Source organism: Octopus sinensis, linkage group LG1 (assembly GCF_006345805.1).
Source record: "Octopus sinensis linkage group LG1, ASM634580v1, whole genome shotgun sequence".
NCBI classification, from domain to species: Eukaryota; Metazoa; Mollusca; class Cephalopoda; order Octopoda; family Octopodidae; genus Octopus; species Octopus sinensis.
This window is the reverse complement of record NC_042997.1, coordinates 157,114,642-157,139,649: the sequence shown is the minus strand read 5'-3', so window position 1 is coordinate 157,139,649 and position 25,008 is coordinate 157,114,642. Positions and strand designations below refer to the sequence as shown.

The 25,008-nt window shown below is 37.2% G+C and overlaps 1 protein-coding gene across 1 annotated transcript in view; it reads left to right on the top strand.

Annotated features, from left to right (window-relative positions):
• LOC115227046 (paired mesoderm homeobox protein 2-like) overlaps positions 1 to 23,830 on the top strand; it is a 30,319-nt gene extending 6,489 nt beyond the window's left edge. Inside the window, exons 2-3 of the mRNA XM_029798006.2 lie at positions 2,113 to 2,300; positions 21,386 to 23,830. Of these exons, the coding sequence (XP_029653866.2) occupies positions 2,113 to 2,300; positions 21,386 to 21,724 (527 nt within the window). The 3' untranslated portion in view covers positions 21,725 to 23,830. The remainder of the gene's footprint in view (positions 1 to 2,112; positions 2,301 to 21,385) is intronic.
• The last annotated feature ends 1,178 nt before the right edge of the window (positions 23,831 to 25,008 follow it).

Here is a 25,008-nt window from a genome sequence, read left to right as displayed (position 1 = left end):
TATGTAACTGATTCTCTCTTACTAATAGAGTATTTATTTCGTTAGCATGATATTTGAGATTAATAGGGAAAGAAGCTCTCGCTTTACCCTCGGTGGCAATTGCTACGTTAATGAAATGATTTCCACAGAGAATAGAAAATGAGCATGAAAAAAAGAAATTTTCAAAATTCACTAAGGTTTGCAAAAAATTTACCTTCACAGAGTGGTACATTCCCCTCTTCCCCACCAAATACACATAGAAATACCCACATGCCTCAATAAACCTTCTCACTGGTCAAAAGAGATAAACAGTCCTCAGTTAAACATCCGTTAATGTTATATCGCCTGAAGAAATGAACCCATGAAGATGATCTACCAGATGCCCCCGGATACTACAAACTACACTGTAATCATCCCAGGAATACGGGCTGTGATCTTAAGAGACATGTGATTTGTAGAAACGCGCATAGCTATGCATTAGATTATTTATAAATTCCATCCAAGGATTATTGTTATTACTATACTTATCCTACATTATATCGATACAGCACGGTGCAACCCCCAGAAACTAGTTCATCAGTCAACACCGTTAGACCGTAACCGGCATAATGGAATATGAGCTTATATATATATAATATATATAATGGTATTATGCTATATCTTCTTTAAATGAGCATGACCATCGCTCACTGACGGATGTGTCAGCAATGCCCGTGCAGGTGTTTTAAGCCGAGTTCACAACACCATATTGACTCTCACAAGCAATACCAAAAAGCCCAAAGACTTATATACATGCATATAAGTGAATAATTATACATTAACTATATATGAACTACATATATATTCATTTACCTGCATGATAGACAGACAGATCAATAGATAGATAGATAGATAGATAGATAGATAGATAGATAGATAGATAGATAGATAGATAGATAGATAGATAGATAGATAGATAGATAGATAGATAGATAGATAGATAGATAGATAGATAGATAGATGTAATAGACTAATCCCTCCCACCAAATCGCTAATCATGTATGAACATTAGAAACAATATTATAACGTTGTTGCGTACCAATAACGCTTATTTGATAATATCTGAAGACGTGTGGCCAATTGGTTTGGGTGTTACATGCAAGATTCCCGGACCAAACGTTGCGTTATGTTCTTGAGCAAAACACGTTTGCTCTACAATCATATCAAAATAACACGTTTGCTCTACAATCATATTATAATGATAATATCTTCTCTTCCGTGAAAGTGCTTCTTTCCGTTAATTTTATTCCTTTACACTGACACAATATCTAATTTCTAATCTGCGATTTTATGGCACAAATTTTATGGTTTTTGTTTAAACTCGAATTACTTTATATGGTGAACTAGTCATGGTATATGATAGTATTTATTACATCCATATACCGTTATATCTTTTAATATTGTATACTTATAAAGTGTCAACAAGTTTCCATCTCCGTCTTACAACAACGATTTGATTATTGACACAGTTCCACTTGACTCGATGGTTTGGCAAAACCGTTGTTGAGTAACGGACAAAATGTCTGCGATATTTAGCTACCTCCATATACTTTCTGAGTTTAAATTTCAACTTCTGGGTCAATGAAATAAAATACTACTCAAGCACAGGAATTGATTTAGTAATCTCGTAACGCATCGTAGATGTGATTGGAAAAAACGATTATGGGCTCAGACTAAGACAGCTTATAGTGTATATTTAGCAATAAAACCAAATTGAATATAATGGTATTTGTGCATTTTAAGGCGACGAGCTGGCAGAAATGCTTTGTGTTATTTTGTGTGCCGCTACGTTCTGAGTTCAAATTCCGCCGAGGTCGACTTTCCCTTTCATCTTTTCGGAGTCGATTAAATAAGTACCAGTTACGCAGTGGGGTCGATATAATCGACTTAATCCGTTTGTCCGTCTTTGTTTGTCCTCTCTTTGTTTAGTTCCTCGTTGGTAGTAAAGAAATAGGTATTTGTGAATTTTAAAAGGCTGTCATGACTCTACTACAATGTAACAGTTTCATTTTCAATGCAAGTTATCTAAGACCCAATCACTGTCAAACAAGCTCAATTCTAAAATGTTTTTTTCTTATTCATCTTACTCTTCAGGTAACGACGATGACAAAAAAGACGACAGTGAAGGAAAAAGACGTCGAAAACAACGACGTAATCGAACGACTTTCAACAGTACACAGTTGGCCGCCCTGGAAAGAGTCTTCGAACGGACGCATTACCCAGATGCCTTTGTACGTGAAGAATTAGCTCGAAGAGTAAACCTCAGTGAGGCCAGAGTTCAGGTACGTTCAGAACACTTCTAAATTAATGAATAACATATGAGCTGTATGAAAAAAAAAATTGATGCCGCGATGAGGCAGGTTGGATTATTAAATGCTGGCCTTTCTCCTGTTAGCTGTAAAGTACGTTTAGCACCAGAGTGGGTGTTGACAGTCTGAGAGATCCAACTGTAGCCAACGGTGAAATCTCTACGCGATCGTTTGGCCTGCTAAAAGTATCCGCTGGAATATTGCACCCTTCTGTCTGGGAAAAGAAAAGATAGATTGGTTAGCATAGCTCTTCACACACACACACACACACACACACACACACACAGATATACATATGTAAATATGTGTATACATACACACACGCACACACATATATATGTATATGTATTTATATATGCATGTATATATATATATATGTATGTGTGTTTGTATATATAAATATGTGCGTGTGTGCATTTATATACACACACACATACACACACATACACATATATATATATTATGTCACGTCGCTCTAGAGTGCTACTGGTAACATGTAACCCAGTACAACCTAATGCATGGTCGGGTCGTTGGCGACTAAACTGGCAACCCCACCAGGCTTGCTTGGTGAGGAGGGTGTGTTGGATACCCTGCGGGAAAAATAAATAAGGCCCGTCAAAGGGCGGTGGAACTCCATGAACAGTCAACGGCCATCCAACAAAATGTTTGTAAAAAAATGTCTGTAATATATATATATATATATATATAATATATATATATATATATATATATATGTCATATTTTAAATTATATTCCTACTTATATATTTTTACTTTTATGTATATATATTATCTTCTATTTCTCAATGGCATATCTTTTATCTATATATATCATTTTACACTTTATTTTTTATTTTATATATATATCATTGTGGGGGGTGCGCGTCATGTGTGTCAGGTCCATAGTGCTGCTACCAAAATGACAGTAGATGGTACAACCTGCGGCTGTTTCTGCTGCCTTGTAGACCTATACAGGAGTAGGAAAGTCTAAGGGAGTAAACCCATACAGAAAATCTGGAGAGAGGACTCCTAAGGCAGTTGATGTGGAGGAATGATCCAAACTATCTTCTGGCAACTTTGCAGGTTTCAAATGTATTGACATTGTCTCTCCTTTGGACTAAATCAGTGAAGTCGAGAGGGGGATCGAGCAAATTGGGTAAAGCACGTTCTCCATACATCCAGAGCCCAGGCATTTAGCTTAGCCAAGGAATTAGAATTTCTGGGAGGACGCCGCAAAAAAAGCCAGAGCATATGGAGAGGACACTTCATCCTTGCTGTAACAGGCAAGAGAAACAACACGGGAGTGGCAGATTACGGGTTATAAGGCATCCTTATTTGGTTAAGTGGGATGGTCCACGAGTCATCTTCGACGATGGTAGTGATTATTCAATCGCACTGATCAGCTACCGCCCGTCTTAAGGTGGGCAGTCCCCAGTCAGTAAGGTGCTGATCCACCACGTATGTCCGCTGCTAAGGTGTATGGAGCTAGGACAAAAACCGAAAAGCAGACGTAAAGCCCAGCACCTGGCAAAAGAGGAAGAATTGAAATCGACCCCATTGAAACTGGGAACCTGGAATGTCAGAACAATGACAACCGGAATGGACATTTCCGACCTGGACAAAACAGAGGACATCAGGAAAATGGCAATCATTGACAGGGAGCCCACACGGCTGAATGTAGACATCACTGCCCTGCAAGAGACAAAATTTGCTAACTCTGGTTCCATTAGGGAAAGAAATCACACATTCTTCTGAAATGGTCTTGGGGAAAATGAGAGGAGAATCCATGGTGTGGGGTTCGCAGTACACAGCAGATTGCTGAACAAGATCAGTACTCCTCGAGGCATATCTGAGCGCATCACTATCATGGAAGTGGGGATTAAAACTGGAACGGCCCATCTCATTAGTGCCTATGCCACGATTCTAACAGCAGAAAATGAGAAGAAAGATCAGTTCTACGAGGAACTTCAGAATGTGATCAGCAGTGTCCCAAGGGCAGACCAATGGGGATTTCAATGCAAGAGTAAGCGCTGCTCACCAAGCATGGTCCAACTGCCTTGGACAGTTTGGACAGGGGAAAATCAATGAGACTGACTAGAGACTCTTAGAATTCTGCACAAATAACAAACTGTGCATTGCAAGCACCTACAATGGCAAAGACAGGCATAAAGTTTGTTGGTGCCATCCAAGATCAGGTCATTGGCACCAGATTGACTTCGTCATCGTCAGAAAGACTGTTGTCACCACTATGAAACAAACAAGATCCTTCCACAGTGCAGACTATAACACAGGTCATCTGTTGGTTATAGCCAAGGTAAAGATGGTTACAAAGGAAACACCAAGAGCCGAAAGAAGCTGCAAGAAAAGGAACCCTTGATATGTTCGATTAAGTGACCGCTAAGCTAAATTGACCGTCTGCATAGATGAAAAGGGCCAATAATAATAATAATTATTATTATTATTATTATTTTTTTTTTTTCTTCTTCTTTCAAATTTGCTTCCATTTCTTGCCGACCGTCTTCCCGACTCCTAGGGCTAAGAAACTCATAGTATACATTGATTGGCCATTAAACCAAACTCAATAGTTCGTTCATTTTTTTTTCTTTTTTAAGGTTAAATTAAAATACATGGGCAGTAACAGCTCTCACAGCGACAATGCTCTTCTCAATACGTGTGATGTACCAGTTAAGACAATCTTTTGCACTTCTTGCAGGGATTTTTATTATTATTATTATTATTATTATTATTATTATTATTATTATTATTATTATTATACAAAGGGATGCACTATTCCTGTACAGCTGAAATTTAATCTCCGATTATCAAGAGGTATTTTTATTTTATATTCAAAATATTTGAAGAATTTAAAATATTTCCAGATTTTGCATACAAATTTAATTTAATGTCATAATGAGATGCAATTAATTTTGACATCAGTTAGACTCGTCACTCGATCTACCTAAGAATACAGTGATGCCAAATCTTTTATCTTAAATATACGATTAATATTTACTCAACTTGCTTAAAATTATTTATTCAAACTGTTTCGTGAATAAATTTTATTCAACGAATAATTAGTTATTCATCAGAGAATAATTAGTCGCATTTGCTTATCGTATTTTATATTTTATATTGCTATGCGTGCACTTTAACTTCGTTGCTCACAAGTTTCCAGCGACCAATCACTGACTGGTTCACTGCATTTCGACAGATGATGAAAGAAGTTTTGAAGCTTGTACCATTCTCGCGTGTGACAGAAATCAAATTACTAGCATCTGGTATTGAAACCACATTACAAGCTCAGTTCGCGAGCACCTCTCCACTTGGTCTACAACGCATCTATTTTCGCTGAGCACTGTTCCTGGGAGAATCGTGGGAATAGAGTCCTCAAGCACCTCTTCCGTAGGTTCCCATCAGAAGCAACCATCGACACACTTTCTGGATTTCCAAGCGTGATCAACTAAGACTGTAGACATTATTCAACCATCTTTCTAGTGGTATGCCCCTAGGTCTTCCTACCGGTTGACTCGGCTTGAAGAATCTGTCTTGCGATCTTTGCTTCAGCATTCTAAGTACATTCTGTATTATCGGGACTCTGACCTCTCAATGCGGATAACTAGAGGCTCGATCTGGAGTGACTCCCTGAATTAAATTTTTTTTTACATGATCAAATTTAGTTTCCCTTCTGCTTATAAACCGTTTTGATCAATACGTGCATTGAACGGGTGCCATAATCCTCATACCATACGACCTATATGTAATAGACTATGATGGATTGCTAGACTATTTTTTTCTGATAAACTATAATCCCTACTGAATTACGCTAACATATCACGAAGGGAAAGCTGATTACAACGATCAGTGAATTATATCAGCAATTCTATAAATCAAACAAAACTGCTTAACTAATGTTGGCTTGATTTTCTCTATGGAGCAACTAAAGACGGTGTTTGAGTGATTTATTTCATATGTAGTCTTCTTCGTGAAACCCACTAATCTTTCGAGACAGCAAAGAAAAAAATGAGTGATATGGCGTGCTCTTTCCTTCAAACACTTAAGATATATTTGCTCCTGTTTTAGCATTATGGAGCTCAATAAATTTCTGAATAACTTCCGAAATAGTTTAGTTAGATTTCCTACGCTTAGAATGTTGACGGTGCTGCTACAATGTTAGGATTTTTTTTTAGGTATTTTCGGCACCAAAATGTCTATGAACAACACACATTTATTCTGTCATCGAAAGAAATCCAACCTGATACGAGATACTCAAATAACAGCACTCGGAGCAGTTAGTTAATATATCTGTCGAAAACTAGGGAAGGAGATGATCCAATTCATATTTTGTTTTTTTCTCAATGCTAAAAACTGGAAAGTAACATTGGAAAGGAGAATCTACTCCTCAGTGCAGAATCTCTGGTGACCAATTCCGAAGAACAAAACAACCGTGATTGCTGTTCTTTCTACATTCAGCGTTCAAATCCTCGGTCTTCTATATTCTATTCTAATTAAGTTGAAGTTATCTTCCGTCCTTTTCAAGTAGTAGTAGTAGTAGTAGTAAGTAGTAGTAGTAGCAGCAGCAGCAGCAGCAGCAGCAGTAGTAGTAGTAGTAGTAGTAGTAGTAGTAGCAGCAGCTAGAGTTAGACTTGTTACTGTTGTTTAGCCGTGACCATCTCTTCTTTTTAAAGAAATGTGGGACTACATTATTAAACGTGCCACTCCCTTATCTAGAGTGGTGGGTTGTGATCTAAAGGATTTGGCTGTTCTTTCTAGCATATGAAGCCATCACATAGAGAGTGTCCCTATGCACTTCAACAAACACTATTGTCGTTGTCGTCGTTATTGTTGTTGCTTCTTTTGTTGCTGCTCTTGCAGCCATGATCTTTTTGTATACGAAGGTCGGCTGAAAAGTTCAGAGGCTGACAAAGATATTTTCATGGAATTTGACCAAATGAGCTATATTTTTCAATATAGTCCCCTTGTGGGCCACACACTTCTTCCATCGATGTTGCGGTGCTTGGATCCCATTGGTAAAGAAGCCGTCATCCTGTTAGTCAAAAAGGTCATCTACAGCAGTTATGACGTCATCATCACTAGTCCACAGCTAAATGTTTTTTCATATTGGAGAACAGATGATAGACAGACGGGGCCAAATCAGGAGAATAGGGAAGATCATCAATCAGTTCAAAGCTACAGGCACGCACAGCAGCCATCGAAATCAAGCACTTGTGTGCTGCAGAATTGTCCTGATAAAACAAGACCCTTTTCGTCAGTTTTTCTGGGCACATGGTCTTGATAGCCTTTTGTAACTTCCTCAAGAAGTTGGCACAGAACTCTCCATTGATGGTGTGACCCTTTTGAAGATAGTCAATAAACACAATGCCTTTTGCATCCGAAAAACTGAAGTCATCACCTTTCCTGCAGATGAAACGAACTTGGCCTTCCTTGGAGCAGGTGAGACAGGGTCTTTTCACAGCATGGATTGTCTCTGTCTCTGACTCAAAGTGATGAAACCAACATTTATACTGGATGAGTAAACGTTCAATGAAACCAGCTGGATCGGTCTCAAACAAGGTCAGATTTTACCGTAAAATGATCAGCAGGGTGGTCTTTTGATCAGGTGTCAGAAGACGTGGTAGCCACAGATCAGAAACTTCTATCATACCAAATTCAGTGTACAAAATAGTCTCAACTCTCCAACGGGATATGCTAATAGGCATTGGCTATTTAATTTATAGACAATCGCCTGTCATCCATCACCATGTGGTGAATACGATCAATATTTTCCTCGGTAGTGGCAGTTACAAGTGGTTCAGATCTTGGGTCATCTTCAAGATTTTTCCCTTCCCCTCCTCCATTCAGCTGTCCATTTTCGCACTGTTGATAAAGCTGGATCGTCATCCTCTAATGAAGCAACAATGTCAGCATAGATATTGTTGGAAGAATTTTGTGCAGGAGCTTGATAACACCACGATGCCAAATTGTGTCCATTTTCAAAAGAAGTCACTAGTAGTTACTTGGAAGTCCTCTTTGAACAGTCAGATGTCAGGTTGCTGAAAAGAAACAATGCAGTTATTAATAAGAACTGAAATTAATTATGTTTATTAATCGACATTTAAAGCTGGCAGAATCGTTAGCACGCCGGATAAAATGCTTAGCGGCATTTCGTCCGTCTTAACGTTCTGGATTCAATTATCGCCGAGGTCGACTTTGTCTTTATTTTTTTTTTCTTTTTTTTTGAATCGATGTAATCGACTAGCCCCATCCCCCAAATTTCAGGCCCTGTGGAATACTTTTTGTTGATATATATATATGTACGTGTGTGTGTGTGTGTGTGTGTGTGTGTGCGTGTGTGTCTGTATGTGTCTGTGTGTGTGTCTGTGTGTGCATGTGTGTGTGTGTGTGTGTAAATGTGTCTGTCTGTATGTAAGTATCTATGTATGTATGTATGTACATATATGTGTCTGTATGTATATATATATATGCTGCCTACTCTCCTTTTATTTTTATGACTTTCCCTCCCTCTCTCTCTCTCTCTCTCTCTCTCTCTCTCGTTGTAATATCATCGTATCAAACACATCTAAACTATCCCCAAAAGAGATGTCTCTTTATAGAAATACACTGGAGTGATTTTCATATCGCGTTCACCAAGTAGGCATGAACTTCAGGTTTGTAAGGGACAGGAAATGAGTTTTAATAATTCAAATAAAGAGAAAATACTACAGTTGGGAATAGAAACAGAATATCAGATTTTGTTCTTCTACTCGAGCGTAGCAGAGCCCAGTGGTGCATATTTATTTCTAAAATGACTAAGACACCGATTCTTTGTTTAGGACGTTGGTATCATATTGAATTTACCGTATGTGATTCTCCAGACATTAGTCATTATTCATCCGTTGTCAATCCACAGCTGGATGACAGACTCAGTATACCGTAATCACTGCTTTTTAGTCCCTTGTTTAGTGTCACTAGTTAACACTGGTAAACGTTTGTCGTGGATGTATGATGGCTGAATGGTTAAGAAGGTCGCCTTCCATGTACGAGGTTTCATTTTCAGTGTGTACGATCTTGGACAAGAAGGGTTGATTTTTTTTTTTTTTTACCACAGATTTAGTTTGAACCAAACATTGAAAGTTAAATTTGATAGTCCGAAATTATACGAAAGCCCGACAAATGTGTTATACATATAATTCAAAGCTTCAACCATGTTACACGCTGTATCACGTTGATTTTCCCTGGGAATTATGTTAAGGATACCTGTAGAATACTCAGGTAGTTCACTCATCATATCAAAGAATGTATCATTCTCTTGATCGAACAACTGAATACATATTGTCAAAATCGATGGCGAATCATTACATTTAATATTTATTGGTTTCTATATGGCTTATCTTTCGCGGCTTCACCTTCTCCATCCTGTCGTCAGTCACAGGGTTTCTGTTCAACAGTTGTCTGTCCTACTGGACATCGTCTAGTTTCTCTTTCTTCTTTTTTCTTTTGTTCTACAGTGGTAGAAATACCTTCACTTACATAATAACCAATCAAAAAAAAGGAATGTGTGTGTATATATATATATATATATATGTGTGTGTGTGTGTGTGTGTGTGTGTGTGTAAGGTTGAAAAGATAGCCCTGTTACATTTCACGGTGGGAAAGTGACAAACGTTTCTCTAGTCATAATTGATATATATTTGAATGTATCGTCCACGTGTGCTACATAGAACATGCAATCCAACATGCTACATGGTCGATCATCGATGACTTAACCACTATCCCTCTTCACAAGGCTTGCTTGCTGGTAACGATTGTTAAAAACCCAGCAGGTTAAGAAATAGTACTTGTCAAAAGTACAGTTGAACCTTGCATAGGGTCAACTATTGCGTGAAAACGTAGAAATATTCGAAATGGTGAACGAGCACACCACAAGACTACTTGGTTGTGATGGGCTTCTAGCCTTTGTTGAAGTCATCCCAAGTCGTAGTTACATTCAGGCACCAATTGTCTTCTACAATGTATGTATGTACGTGTGTATGTATGAGACCTGGCGCGAACATTTGCAACATACTGGACAGGACCAAAGATTTCCAAAGAGCGCGTGTAAGGTTAATAAACCAGACGAATGATTATATCTACCATTCTAGGACAGTGGTTCTCTCGTCGGGCTTCCATATAGATCCTGTCTACAAAACTTCACTGCCAAAATTGTTGTCGATAAGGGACTAAAGTAGAAGGGAAACGTTACCAACGTTGTCGGGCAGTGGAATCGGATCAAAATCGAAGCTATGTAGTTGCGAAATGAACCTCTAAACTACGCAACCAACCATGTCTGTATCAATGTAAGCTGATGAAGGAAATTTTTGCAAGAATAGAGTGAAAGACTATAAAAAATGCTGAAAACACAAAGAAAACTGAAACAATATAGTAATAATTTTGCTTCCCAACTACATGGTTCCGGGTTCAGTCCCACTGCGTGTCTTCTATTACAGTCCCGGACTGATCAAAGCTTTGTAATTGAATTTGATAGACGAAGACTGAGAAAAGCTCTTCGTGTATATGTGTGTGTGTATTATATATTTGGGTGTGTATGTGCATGTGTGTTTTTGCGTTTGTCTTATATCACCACATGACAACTGATGTTGGTTTGTTTACGTCCCCGTAACTTAGTGGTTCGGTAAAAAGATACCGATAGTACCAGACTTAGAAAAAATAAACACTAGGTCGATTTGTTCGACCAGAAATTCTTCAAGACGGTGTCCCTGCATGGCCACAGTCTAAAGACTGAAACAAGCTGAAGACAAAAGGTAAATCCTAAGTCCGCTGTTTCTCCAGTCAGACGAAGTCTTCATTTTATTGATTTCGTTGATATATCTAGCAGATTCAATGATTATATTGACAGTACTTTATTGACCTGCAATTTTGATTCAATAGGGGTGAAAAAACTTAGTTAAACGAAATGGTCGATATAAAGTGAATTAAAAGCTTACTTTGCAATCACGTGGCTTCGGAGTCAATCACTGCGCGGCACCTTGGGTAAGTGTCTTCTTCTATAGCTCCAGGGCAACCAATACTTTGTTAGTGAATTTAATAGTTGGAAACTGTGTGAAATCCCGTCGTAATGTATGTCTGTTTGTATCTGTGTTTGTCACACACAATAACGGCTTGACAACTGGTACTGGTTTATTTACGTACTCGTAACTTAGCGGTCCGGCAAAAGATGACAATAGAATAAGTACCAGACGTTACAAAACAAGAACTAAAGCAAAAAAAAAAAGGAAAAGAAAAGGAAGAATTAAAACAGAAGTTTGGGGGTCGATTTTTGAAGGCGGTGCCGCAGTCCAATTCCTAAGAAAATAAGAAACAAAAAGGAGATTAAAAAACATATCTGGGTCTTTGTGGGCCGCAATGCAATGACTGAAACAAGTATAAAATACAAAAGAGAAGCTGTCTGGTTTTTAAGGGGTAGGTGTTCTTTTATTTCAAAAGAAATTTTAATTTTAACGACTGGTACATGTATATATGTCGAGAAAATATTGTTGACTCGAGTAGCAGTGTTTATGTCGACTTCATTTTCATCTCGGCTGTAAATCTTATCTGATATAAGAACTGAAACAGGAGCAACTCATCCATCTCACCCACATTCCTACATGTGTTTGAGTGTGTGTGTGTGTGTGTGTGTGTGTGTGTGTGTGTGTGTGTGTGTGTGTGCATGAGAGAGAGAGAGAGAACGTGTGTGTGTTTTTATGAGCCTGTTGTATTTATGCATTAGGAAATGTATACGAGAGTAAGTATATGAAGAGAGGGAGAGAGAGAAACAGTGTGTGTATTTGTGTGTGAGTGTGTGTGTGTGTGTGTGTGTGTGTGTGTGTGTGTGTGTCAGGCTACATAGCTGTAAAAGAGTGACTCAACAGTATGGTATATACTGTGATACGCTCACATGCACATACATATGCTATCATTCACAATTGCGAGCACACATACACTCGCATTGGCAAACACACACACACACAAACACACATACATACATACATACATACATACATACATACATACATACATACATACATGCATACATGCATACATACATACATACATACATACATACATACATACATACATACATTAATATGAAAGCACATACATAGACAGAACCTCAGTGTTTCCAAACTGTGATGTCTTCTGTCGAGGGGAAACAAAAATCTAGACGGATTTCATACACAGTTTTGTCAACTTGGAAGTTTGTCATCGTTTGTAATTTCTGTTCCACCACCACCATCATCATCATCATCATCATCATGGTATTCATTCTAGTTTTTTCTTCGTCTTTTGTTTCCCTTGTAATCATCATCTATTTTGTCGTTGCCTTCTATTTACGTTTTTTTACTCGTTCTCAATCCCCGCTAGGCCTTCTCTGCTTACACTGTAGTCTCCAGACCGTCCATTCGCAAATGTATACATATTAAAGCATTGTTGTTTAACACAGCAACACACCTACCTCTTGTCTGTATGTGTGTGTGTGTGTGTGTGTTGAGTGTTGTGTGTGTGCGCTCATGAGCGTTTGTATGTACGTGTGAGTACATGTCTTTTTAACAGTTTTAAAACTAACAGCCCTAAATTACAGCTTGTTTTCTTATATATTAACTAGCAGTGTCGCCCGGCGTTGCTCGGGTTTGTAAGGGAAATAACTATATAAGCATTTTTAGAGGGTTATAGCAAAAACATAGCAAAAAAATGCATTAAAAATGGAAAAAAAATGATGGTAAATTTTTTTAAAATCGTTGACTCATCGTAGACATTTTTAGAGAGTTACTTCCCTTATATAATAGCGAAAAAAATGCATTAAAATGGGAAAAAATTATGGTAAATTTTTTTTTAAATCGTACACTCATCGTAGACGCACGCTAATACCCAGAAGGGCTCGATATGAATCACGACTATAAGATACCCGGTTTTGGTTGAACTGCACCGCAAAATGTGGGAGTAGTTAGGAATCTAAATCGAAGGAGACAGACACTCACACAACTTCACTTTTATATATAAAGATATGCAGTGCATACTTTTATATGAGTTTATCTCTTTCCCTCTCTTTCTCTCTCTCTCTATCTCTCTCTTCTTCTCTCTCTCGCTCTCTCTCTCTCTTTCTCCATATAGATACATACATACATGCATACATACATACATACATACATACATACATACATACATACATACATACATACATACATACATACATACATGGTGGGTGCCCCCTCGTTATCGAGTATAGCCATTGCACGAAACTTAATGTTGTTATCGTGCAATGCCTGTGCAATAAGATTTTTTTTAAAGTGGGGAAAGGCTGAGTCAATCCCACTCACTAAGCAACAGCAGCCATAATCCGAGCAGCCATAATCCGAAAAGAAGAACAAGTCAACATCATAGGTAACCACTGAGCCGCAAGTTTTATGTCAGAGTTATCCCAGTTACCTGAGTTGCCTTCTCCTAGAAGGATACATACATACATACATACATACATACATACATACATACATACATACATACATACATACATACATACATACATACATTCGTACATACATACATTGTTGTTGATGTTGAAATTCCAATGAAGGATCTAGGTTAGAAACCGGTTCTTCCTCTATTGGCAAGAAATCTTGAAATAAACTGAATAATGACCTACATACATATAGGTTTTCTGGTGCAAATAGGAAAAATAGAACTCGGAATAGAACTCGTATATATATTTTTATTAATAAGTGCCAACACAAGAATCTCTCGGGCCTTGAGTTACTGTCTTGCTTCTACTAAATATTAATAAATGTGTGTATATATATATATATATAATATATATATATATATATATATATATATATATATACTGTATACAGGGTGCAGTAAATAAATTGTCGTCTAAATTACGCAAAAATGAAAATAACACTGACATTTCATTTTAACAGATACATTTACCAAAATTACATAAAAATGTCTTGAAATACTAAAGAGTAAATCTATTTAATAAAATCACCATTGGGTTCAACCACGGCCTCCAGACGACTTCGGAATCCCCTGCAACTCTTCTGGACGGTCTTCTTGTTTAAGTTGGTGAATGTTGCCATAATTCTTGCCTTCAGTTCATCTTTGGTGTTACAAGGACTTTTGTTGGTCTCTCGCTCAACTGCGCCCCACACATAATGAAGGAGGTTGCAGTCTGGAGAGCTAGACGGCCAGATGTTTGGGGTGATGTGGTCGCAGAAAATATCTGACATCCATGGCTGGGTTCTCCTGTGGCATGGTGCAGAGTGCTATTGCCAGACATAGGTTCTTCCAGCAGCCAGCCTCTTGACCCAGGGCAATATTACCTCTTCCAGACACTTGATGTAGGCCTCTGTGTTGAGTCTGAGGCCCTGTGGGAAGATGAATGGAGGCACAGTGTCATCATCACTAGTGATCACTCTAAACACCATGATGTTAACTGGACGTTTCATTTTTATCACTCTCGGTACATGTTCGTACTGGGGCTTCCGGAGCGAATGCCAAGCAGTACAGCATGTCGTTTCTAAATTTCTGGCAGAGTGAATTGCGTCATGGTGCTGTTTTACTCACAGATGGCGCCCAAGTGATCCTACTAGATTGTGTAGTCGACAAAATCAAGAACAAACAATGCGCATGAGCAAAATTCTAAAAAATAAAAATTAAAATGGCGGCTATTTACCCATCGCATCCTGTGTGCGTGTGTATGTATATATATATATGCAGTTGAACAGATGCGCACGGGAAGGTAAACATATTTTTTAAAATATTTTACCAAGTAAGTCTAGTTGATGAGCTTTAAGTGTCAATTCGGCACAGAAAGCGAAATGAATTGATACTGGAATATCTATCCTCCTCTTTGTAGTTTTACAAATGGGAAACCCATTTTTCTAAATTTATTTGCTACGTTCTCCGTGTGTGTTTACATATAGCGAGAGATGCGTGGTTTTGGAGAGTTTTAACTCTTCTTTCAAGCAAACAGGAACCACATGGTTCGGGGTTCAGTGCCGCTGCATGGGACCTTGGGTAGACATCTACTATAGCCTCAGGCCGACCAAAGCCCTATGAATAGATTTGGTAAGCGGAAACTGAAAGAAGCCTGTCGTATATATATATCTATAGATATATGTATGTGTTTGTCCCTCCCACCATCGCTTGATAACCGATGTTGGTGTGTTTACGCCTATGTAAACTAGCGGTTCGGCAAAGAGGCTGATAGAATAAGTACTAGGGGTCGATTTTTTCGACTAAAAAGCAGTGCTCCAGTATGTCCACAGTCAAAATGACTGAAACAAGTAAAAGAGTAAAAGAGAATATATATATATATATATATATGTATGTATGTATGTATGTATGTATGTATGTATGTATGTATGTATGTATGTATGTATGTAATAGTGTATGTATTAGTGTATGGATGTACGCATGTATGTGTATATCAGCAAATATGTGTACATGCATATGACAGCATTTTTGTCTATATAATAAGGATTAGCAACATTTTTATACATGTCATATCGAAAACATGTCTGGGTACTATTATTTTCAGCTAAAGTGTTTTACAGTTTCCTTTTTGCCTTTTGTATTGTTTGTGTCATTATTTCTTCATCAGACAGACATTTCGAAACATCTACGCGTCGAAAATTTCGTCTATTTTTCTGGAAGCTGCGATCCATTTAGTTTTAAGAATAGCCTTATGCAAAGCTCTCTCACTACGTCATCATTTTATTGCTTCAATGATCTCAAAGCGTAAGAAACTCTTGAGTAGAGACGGAGAGAACTATCAGATTATTACATGTGTTTATGTATGTGTATGTATATTTTACTTTCATACATATACATACACACACATATATATATATATATATATATATGATTGTATGTATGTATGTATGTATGTATGTATGTATATTCTTTTTACCTTTTGCTTTTCAGTTATTTAATTGCGGCCATGCTGGGACACCGCCCTGAAGGGTTTTAGTCGAGCAAATCCAACCCATGACATCTTTTAAAATCTAGTACTTATTCTATTGGTCTCTTTTGCTGAACCTTTAAGTTACGGTGCAGTAAAAATACCTAAACCGGTTGACAAGCTGTGGTGGGGATAAACGTAGACACAATGACACACACATACACACACGCATGTACACACATACACGCATATATATATATATATATATATATATATATATATATATATATATGACGAGCTTCTTTCAAGGCTTTGGTCAACCTGAGGTGATAGTAGAGGACACTTGCTCCAGGTCCCACGCAGTGGGACTGAATCCGGTACCATGTGGCTGGGAAGCAAGCTTCTTACCACACAACTTCTTACCACAGCCATGCATGTATATATATTTATGTATCCAAACATGTATTTATGTGTTCGTGTGTGTGTGTATATATATGTATATGCGGGTGTGTATATGTATATATTCATGTGTGTGTGTGCACGTCGGCGACAAAACCAGCAACTCTACAAAGCCAGCTTAGTAAACAGAGGGTTCTCATTAGACACCCTGCAAGACGAAAAACAAAACCTTTCAAAGGGCGGATGAACTCAGTAGAGTTAACAGCAATTCAACAGCTGGTTGTGAAAGACCCCTAATTTTTGTTTATATATCTCTCTGGGAGAAGGAAAACTCTTATGTAACATTTTCAACATCATTTACGTCCATTAATGTAGATTAGTGTTATTTGAGCAACTGCATTCGTTGTTTAATGAGTGGGATTGGCTCTGCACAAGGTTTTTCTTCACTTTAAGAAGCATCGGATGCAGGCATCACTTGACTATTAATACCCCAATTATGTGTTATTTACAATGGATGACCGTGGTCGAAAATAAAAGCATAACAATGAAAACTTCCATGACGAAATGAAGACATGTGTCAGCGTGGGTGGTAACTCTCTGAACACCTGCAGCAAGAGATCTTCATCATTACCACATTTGTGCAAAAAGCGTGGTTCCCAAACAGGATTGAAAAGCTACATCGGTGCTACTTTAAGGGAGCAATCAAGCGACAGCATGGCTGGAAATCGAGTAGCTGCCAGTATACGAAGAGACACTGAAAAGTTCCTGACGTTGGGTAAAAGAAAATACATGACGATCAGTTACTTATGATTTTATTCAACACTAGCAGTATCGCCCGGCGTTGCTCGGGTTTGTAGGGGAAATAACTATATAAGCATTTTTAGAGAGTTACTTCCCTTATAGATGCCAATTCGGGATTTCTTAGCCATTTCTGTTTTGGTGTCTTCAAGCCATGAAGTCGTTGTTCTAAAAGAACGCTGGTCTCCTTGACAACGCTTTACGACGTTGATTTCCTTACACTCCCTTTCCCACAGCTTCACGAGGGAGGGAAGAAGGGGGAGAAGCAAACAGGTGCAGTTGTGACCATGGACGCCAACTCCGCCGCCATCGACACACGAAAAATTATGCATTAAAATGGAATAAAAAATTATGTTAAATTATTTTTAAAATCGTAGACTCATCGTAGACGCGCGCTAATACTCAAACGGGCTCGATATGAATCACGACTATAAGATACCCGAATTTGGTTAAACTGTACAGCAAAATGTGGGAGTAGTTAGGAATTTAAATCGAAGGGGACAGACACTCACACAACTAGAGTTTTATATATATAGATATTCTCCTCTCAGATTCACACACTTATTGCAGCGGTCCTTCAGTTTTGCCATGACCTGCATATGTGCGTGTGTGTAAGGTTGAAAAGATAGCCCTGTTGCATTTCACGGTGGGAAAGAGACAAATGTTTCTCTAGTCATAATTGATATGTATTTGTGCGTATCGTTCATGTGTGCTACATGGTACATGTAATCCAACAGGAACTTTTCAGGACCCGCACGTATATGTTTATGTATGAATATATATGAGTATGTATGTATATTTTTTATTGCCCACAAGGGACTAAACATAGAGGGGACAAACAAGGATAGACAAAGGGATTAAGTCGATTACATCGACCCCAGTGCGTAACTGGTACTTTATTTATCGACCCCGAAAGGATGAAAGGCAAAGTCGACCTCGGCGGAATTTGAACTCAGAACGTAACAGCAGACGAAATACCGCTAAGCATTTCGCCCAGCACACTAACGTTTCTGCCAGTATGTATGTATATGCGTGTATGAATGAAGCTATGTATATAGGTATATACGTATATAATGATGGATATCTAAATATACGTTTGTGTGTATGTATATTTGTATATATATGTGCATATATGTACATATAAGTACATGTGTCTGTATATATATATATATACACACACATATGCATATACATATATATATATGTATATACCGCTATGTGTATGTGTGTGTGCGTGTGTGTGTGAATAATAAATTTGTGAATGAGACAGTGGTCATGTTGGGGAATCGCTTTGACTGTTATGGTCTAATAAATCGACTCCAGTACTTATTTTTAAGTCTGGTACGAAATCTGTCGATTCTTTTGTGCTCTACTAAATTACGAAAATGTAAACAAACCCACACCTGTTGTAAAGAGCTGGGTGGGGCCGGAACCAGTACAAAGACGCACACGCATATGAGTGTGTGTACGTGCGGTGCGTACAAATATGTATTAGATATAAGTTGTGGACACAGACAATAAAACATGTGAGAGAACAAACAAAATGTAAATATAAATTTAGCCTTCATCCACTCTCATGCTAAGGTCTCTGCTAATTCACTGTCTTGCATTAGAATTACTACCTTAGTAATTAGCAGTTATTGTATCAATTACTGAATAATTGTATCTCATTTCCTGTGGATGCCACGAAGAAAGCGTTTCTATCTCAAGGCGTCGAAACTACGGGAATCCTTTGCGCGACAGCTGATAAAGGATCAACTTTCAGAGAGGGCATTCGAGTTTGTCCTGTATGTTATGTTGTTTTTATGGTTCGTGACCATTCCCTACATTAATGATTGCTGTCGCATAAAGCCAAATTTTCTCACACGTTCTGTTCCGTTTATTCCTATAGTTGTGACGCTCCACTGCTCCTTCCCTCTCTTTCCATTTCTTTATCTTTTCTTTCTCTTCTCACCCTCCCTCTCCTGCCGTATCATCTCCCTGCCTATCCACTCTATCTTCCTTCGTTCTCAGCTTGCTATTTCCTACTTCCACTCTAGTTACGGATCACCCTATTACTTCACCAAGTGAGCACATGTATCCTTTTACACTGTTATTTGCTTAAGGACATCGTCCAAGCAGTTATTGTTTTTTCTTCCGCGCCGTACATTTCGCGGTTATTTTCACTGTAATTGACAAATGTTTGATGTTTTATTTAATTTTATTGTAGGCCTATGTTTATCTTTATTTTGTCTTGGTCCTTAATCTTAACCACGTATCCTTTCCCTTACCCTTGATTTTTCTCCGTCCCATGTTATATCACTATATATTTTCCCTGCTTTTGTGTCTCGTTTCCACTGTATCATTTGCTCACATACATTTTCTCAGAGGTTGAGAATGTATATGTATGTGTATGTATGTATGTGTGGATGGATGGATGATGGATGGATGGATGGATGGGTGGATGGATGGATGGATGGATGGATGTATATATACATACATCGATACATATATATACATACATACACATATTATTTAAATATGCATACACACACACACAATTATAAATGTGTGTGTGTGTCTCTGTGCGTGTTTGTGTGTGTGTGTGTGTGTAATTGCAAGCATAGTTGTATGGTTAAGAAGCTCATTTTGAAATTGTACGATTTCGGATTCAGTCCCACTGCGCGGCACCTTGTGCAAGGGTCCTCCACTATAGCTGTCCAATGCTATCTAACTATCTATAGTTAGATAGATAGATAGATAGATAGATAGATAGATAGATAGATAGATAGATAGATAGATAGATAGATAGATAGATAGATAGATAGATAGATAGATAGATAGATAGATAGATAGATAGATAGATAGATAGATAGATAGATAGATAGATAGATAGATAGATAGGCATATTATGCGCTCGCTAATTGTTAAAGGCGCCTGTGCAGTCGCGAGCGAACATAGGCACCCTCTCAGCCCCAGCATTCTTGACTCAGAGAAACGTCTGCGATACGCAGCGGGAGCGAAAGGGAACCGTATTAGCACCCGGCTGGTACTCATTACAACAGAATAGACTGGAACGGGAGAAAATGAAGTGGCTTGCTCAAGGGCACAGTGCAACAGTCACAGCAGGAATTGCAGTCACACCCTAGGGATCATGAATACCTTAACTAGTAGTTAGGGTGTTCGATTCGCGCGTGTGTGTGGGTGTCTGTCAGTCTGTGTCTGTGTTTAAGATATGTATATATGCATATATATATATATGTATGTATATATATAATATATATATATATATATATATATATATATATATATATATATATTATATATATATATATATATATATAATATATATATATATATATATATATATATATATATATATTAATAGATACGTATGCACGCACCCACCACAAATGCACACGCAACTGTGAATGTCTATGAATATGTGTGTGTGTGTGTATATATATATATATATATATATATATATATATATATATATATATATATATATATTATAATATATATATACACATACATATATATATAAATATCCCGGCCATATCTGTCTTTAAATCTCCCTCTCTCTCTCTCTCCTCTCTCTCTCTCTCTCTCTCTCTCTCTCTCTCTCTCTCTCGTACATACGTACATATGTATGTATGTATGTATGTATGTATATGTATGTATAATTCTGCATGCGTGAGTGTACTTATTGGGTAAAATATTTGCTTAAAATATAAGAACATCTGGCTTGTTTTTCTTTCTTTCGTTCTCTTCGTTTTTGTTGTTGCTTTTTTTGTTTTTTTAATGTTTATTCTTCCTTCCTTGCTTTTTCGAGGTAGAAAGTGTATTCTGCCTTGTTAATAATATCTCTTTTTGTTTTTTCTCCATTCTTCTGGGTCATTTATTACACTTACCATAGTTTTTCTCTTTTTCTTTATTTACATTAGGTGTGGTTTCAGAATCGAAGAGCGAAATTCCGTCGCAACGAAAGGAACTCTATGGCGCAGCGAAACAACTTGTACGGCGCCCACCATCCAGATAGCTCGACTCCAATAGAACAACCGATAACGCCACGCCCGTCCCCCATGAACACAGACTATTTGTCATGGACGACTCCAGCGTACAACCCTATCACGACGTCGTCCAGCTGCGCTCTAGTCAACCACACATACCCTCCACAGCATAGCGTTGGCTCAACCCTCGCCTGTTTACGGCTGAAAGCACAGGAGTATAATAACGTTATGCAACACCCGGGTTATGGAGGTGCACCTCAAATGCCCCAATAAGTCAAGTGACATTGTCGGCTAACAAAACAAAATAAGAGGCAGTAAAGAAAGAAATCAAAAAGAAAAAATAAAACAAACGAAATCTCAATTCTAATAATTACATTTTATTTCATCAACAGTTGCTCTTGTTTCATTAGAAAATAATTAAAAAAAAAGAAAGAGAGAAAGAAAGAAAATGAAGAAAACTACTTATCTCTGAGAATATGCCAGTGATACTGACTTTGAAAACGGATAATGATGTTTGGCTTCTCAGTGGTGTTAATGAACTAAAATGATTGAGGTGACAATGAGCAACATTTTAAATAATAATTAAAGGATTAAAAAAAAAAAGAAATTTTGTGCATAACAAAATCTTGAAGTTCGAGCCAAAACGATAATGATAATTATAATTAATAGTAACACTGTTCGTTGTTCAGAACTGAAAAGAAAAAAAAATTACACATGAGGAGAAATCTTTGTCAAGAGGTCTTCGCGGTTATTTTATTGTGTACAGTGTGATTATAGAAAAAAAAGTGTTTTTCTTATGAGGAATGGTAGTAGATTTAAAGAAAATGTAAACGATATTACAAAAATATATCAGTATTATTCGTAAGAATAACAAGAGTCAAATAGAAATTCAGTGACAAACAGCGGTTTGCCATTGAATGAAGTCATCCAGTTCTAGCTGAAAAAGAAAATCATGGTATGTCTAGAGACGTATTAACACTGGTTTGTGTTTAAGGAAAACAAAAGCGATACACAGTGTATCGTAAAGCAAATAATACATTAAGGTTAAGAACAACAGTAGTTGAGAGAGTTATATATTATCGTTTTTCTTGCTGATACTCTAGTGGTAGACTGGTAAGCTTTTGGGTCCCGTTGAACGCAAAGGCAGGGTGCTATGAAATGTAAATTTAGCGTCATGTTGTACTTGATTTAAAATTAGCCTTGTGTGATGAGCTCCAAAGACTAGACAGATGATCGCGACGAGCCGCGTTCGCGATCCGTAACTATTTCATTTCACTCAAATCTCTAATGTCTTGAGATAGAGAACAAAAAAATATCGTCACATAAGCTGATTTCCCGGTCTCTGTAAATCTAAAGCCATGTGCTGTATAAGAAATTAGTATATACCTTTAAACTATTTTTATCAGTTTCGGTCCTTTGCAAAACCTGAACAAAATAAACTAAATGACACCACAGGTGCCTTCAAAAAATTTTCAACGAAAAATTTACTTTTCTCTCTTTCCTTCTTTTTCTTCTTCGTAGTTAAGGTTAAAAAGTGATATATATATATATATATATATATATATTATATATATATAATATATATATATAACGCATAATGAAAGTGAAAATAAGTATTTTATTAATTCAACTCCGATGAAAATATCTAAATCAAATCCCAATATTCTCAATAATTTTCTCCATTCTAGTCAATGTCGAACGGGTTTCGGATAAAATTTTCAGGAATTCATTGAGTTGAATCACACAGTGCCTTCAATAAGAGTATACAGAAAAATATATATATATATTCTTAAGCATTTTGCATATTTTATAAAACCACTACTACGATTGCTGTCGGCCTTCATAACTAAAGACTTAAGAAGCGGCCATATTGACTTATATTTTTTTAAGAAATCCACTGTTCTCAGCGTTAAATCCAGACTCTTGTTTCGCAACCCTGAAATGTAAATGACTGACAATATATTGTTGACAACTCCTGTATATTTTTCTCTATGATTTCACACGACAGAACAATGAAAAATTTGTGAAAAGATAACTTAAATCTAATTATATCTTTTTATCCTTATTTGATACAGAAGACAGTTCTTTTTTTTTTTCTTTCCATTGTAGAATGAATCAGATCTTCCACATCTCTAATTTCTTTAAATATATAAATATATTGTTTTAGTAAAGTTGAACTTAGCAGCTTTACTAAAAGTGCTGCCGCTGCTAACCCGCCATCGGTTCTGACCTTTGCAGCTGAGACATGTCAAATATTTTGTACCCACATTTCATCTGTTCCTCTAACATTTGTACCTTTAACACTTCAAACATTAGCGAAAATATCGCAGTAACAGCCAATTAATTATGTTTTGTTATTAAATCATATCCTTAAAGTAATGTCTTTTTCTTTGTTACGTTTTTCTTCCAGTGTGTTCTTTTCTTTACTATTTCATTGTCATCTCCAATGAAATTCCTTCAGATGATTTTTAAAAAACTTCGGATATTTGCAAGGCTCGGTTATTTGCATGGAATAGTGAAGTTGTTGCTCTTACTATTACTGTTTTAGCCTCTAGCCAATCCTGATCGAACAAAACTAATGATTAAAGAGTTTCATCAAGACTATCATCTTTTATTTATATATGTATTTCCTTTTCTTTCCTTTTTTTTTGCTTTGTTTTTTTTGTTTTTTTTTTTTTTTTTTTTGTTTTTTTGTTCAGATATAATGTGTCCGGGATTGCAATAGTCACTATCTCCTGTTGTTAAGACAATAGAATATGAGAGACATTTGGCTGCTAATTTATTGACCCCCAGCATATATAGAAGTTTGTATATATGACAGCTGCGTAAAGGCGGCAAGCTGGCAGAAACGTTAGCACGCCGGGCAAAATGCTTAGCAGTATTTCGTCTGCCGCTACGTTCTGAGTTCAAATTCCGCCGAGGTCGACTTTGCTTTGCATCCTTTCGGGATCGATTAAATAAGTACCAGTTACGCTCTGGAGTCGATGTAATCGACTGATCCCCTTTGTCTGCCCTTGTCTGACCCCTCTATGTTTAGCCCCTTGTGGGCAATAAAGAAATAAATATATTACAGCTGAGTAACTATAGCCAGTCAACCTCTTACTAATAAAGTGTCAACAACGTCTTTATTCAGTTTAGTAGACTGTGACTTGATAAAATGCTACGCATCGCTAGAGGCTAAATTTGAACTCACAGCTTTCTTTTTTCTCGTCCCATAATACAATTTCTTTATGTTCCTTTTTCAAATATTTAATTGCGAATTTCTATGAAATTAAGTAAAGAAATTAAGCATATTTCGTTTTTTTTTGTTTTTTTTTAGTTTCATTTAAGTTTTAAAATAGCGTTCGCGGAACTTTACCAGTACTGGAGCCGATCTGATCAACTAAATGTATACTAGAAATCAATATTTTAATAACTGGGATTAATTAATAAATTATCAATATAAGTGTAAGCAGTCACAGAAGTTCACTTTGCAACCAACCAGTTCCGGGTTCGATATTACTGTGTGAGACCTTGAAGAAGTTTCTTTTATTCTAATCCTTAGTAGTCAATGAGGC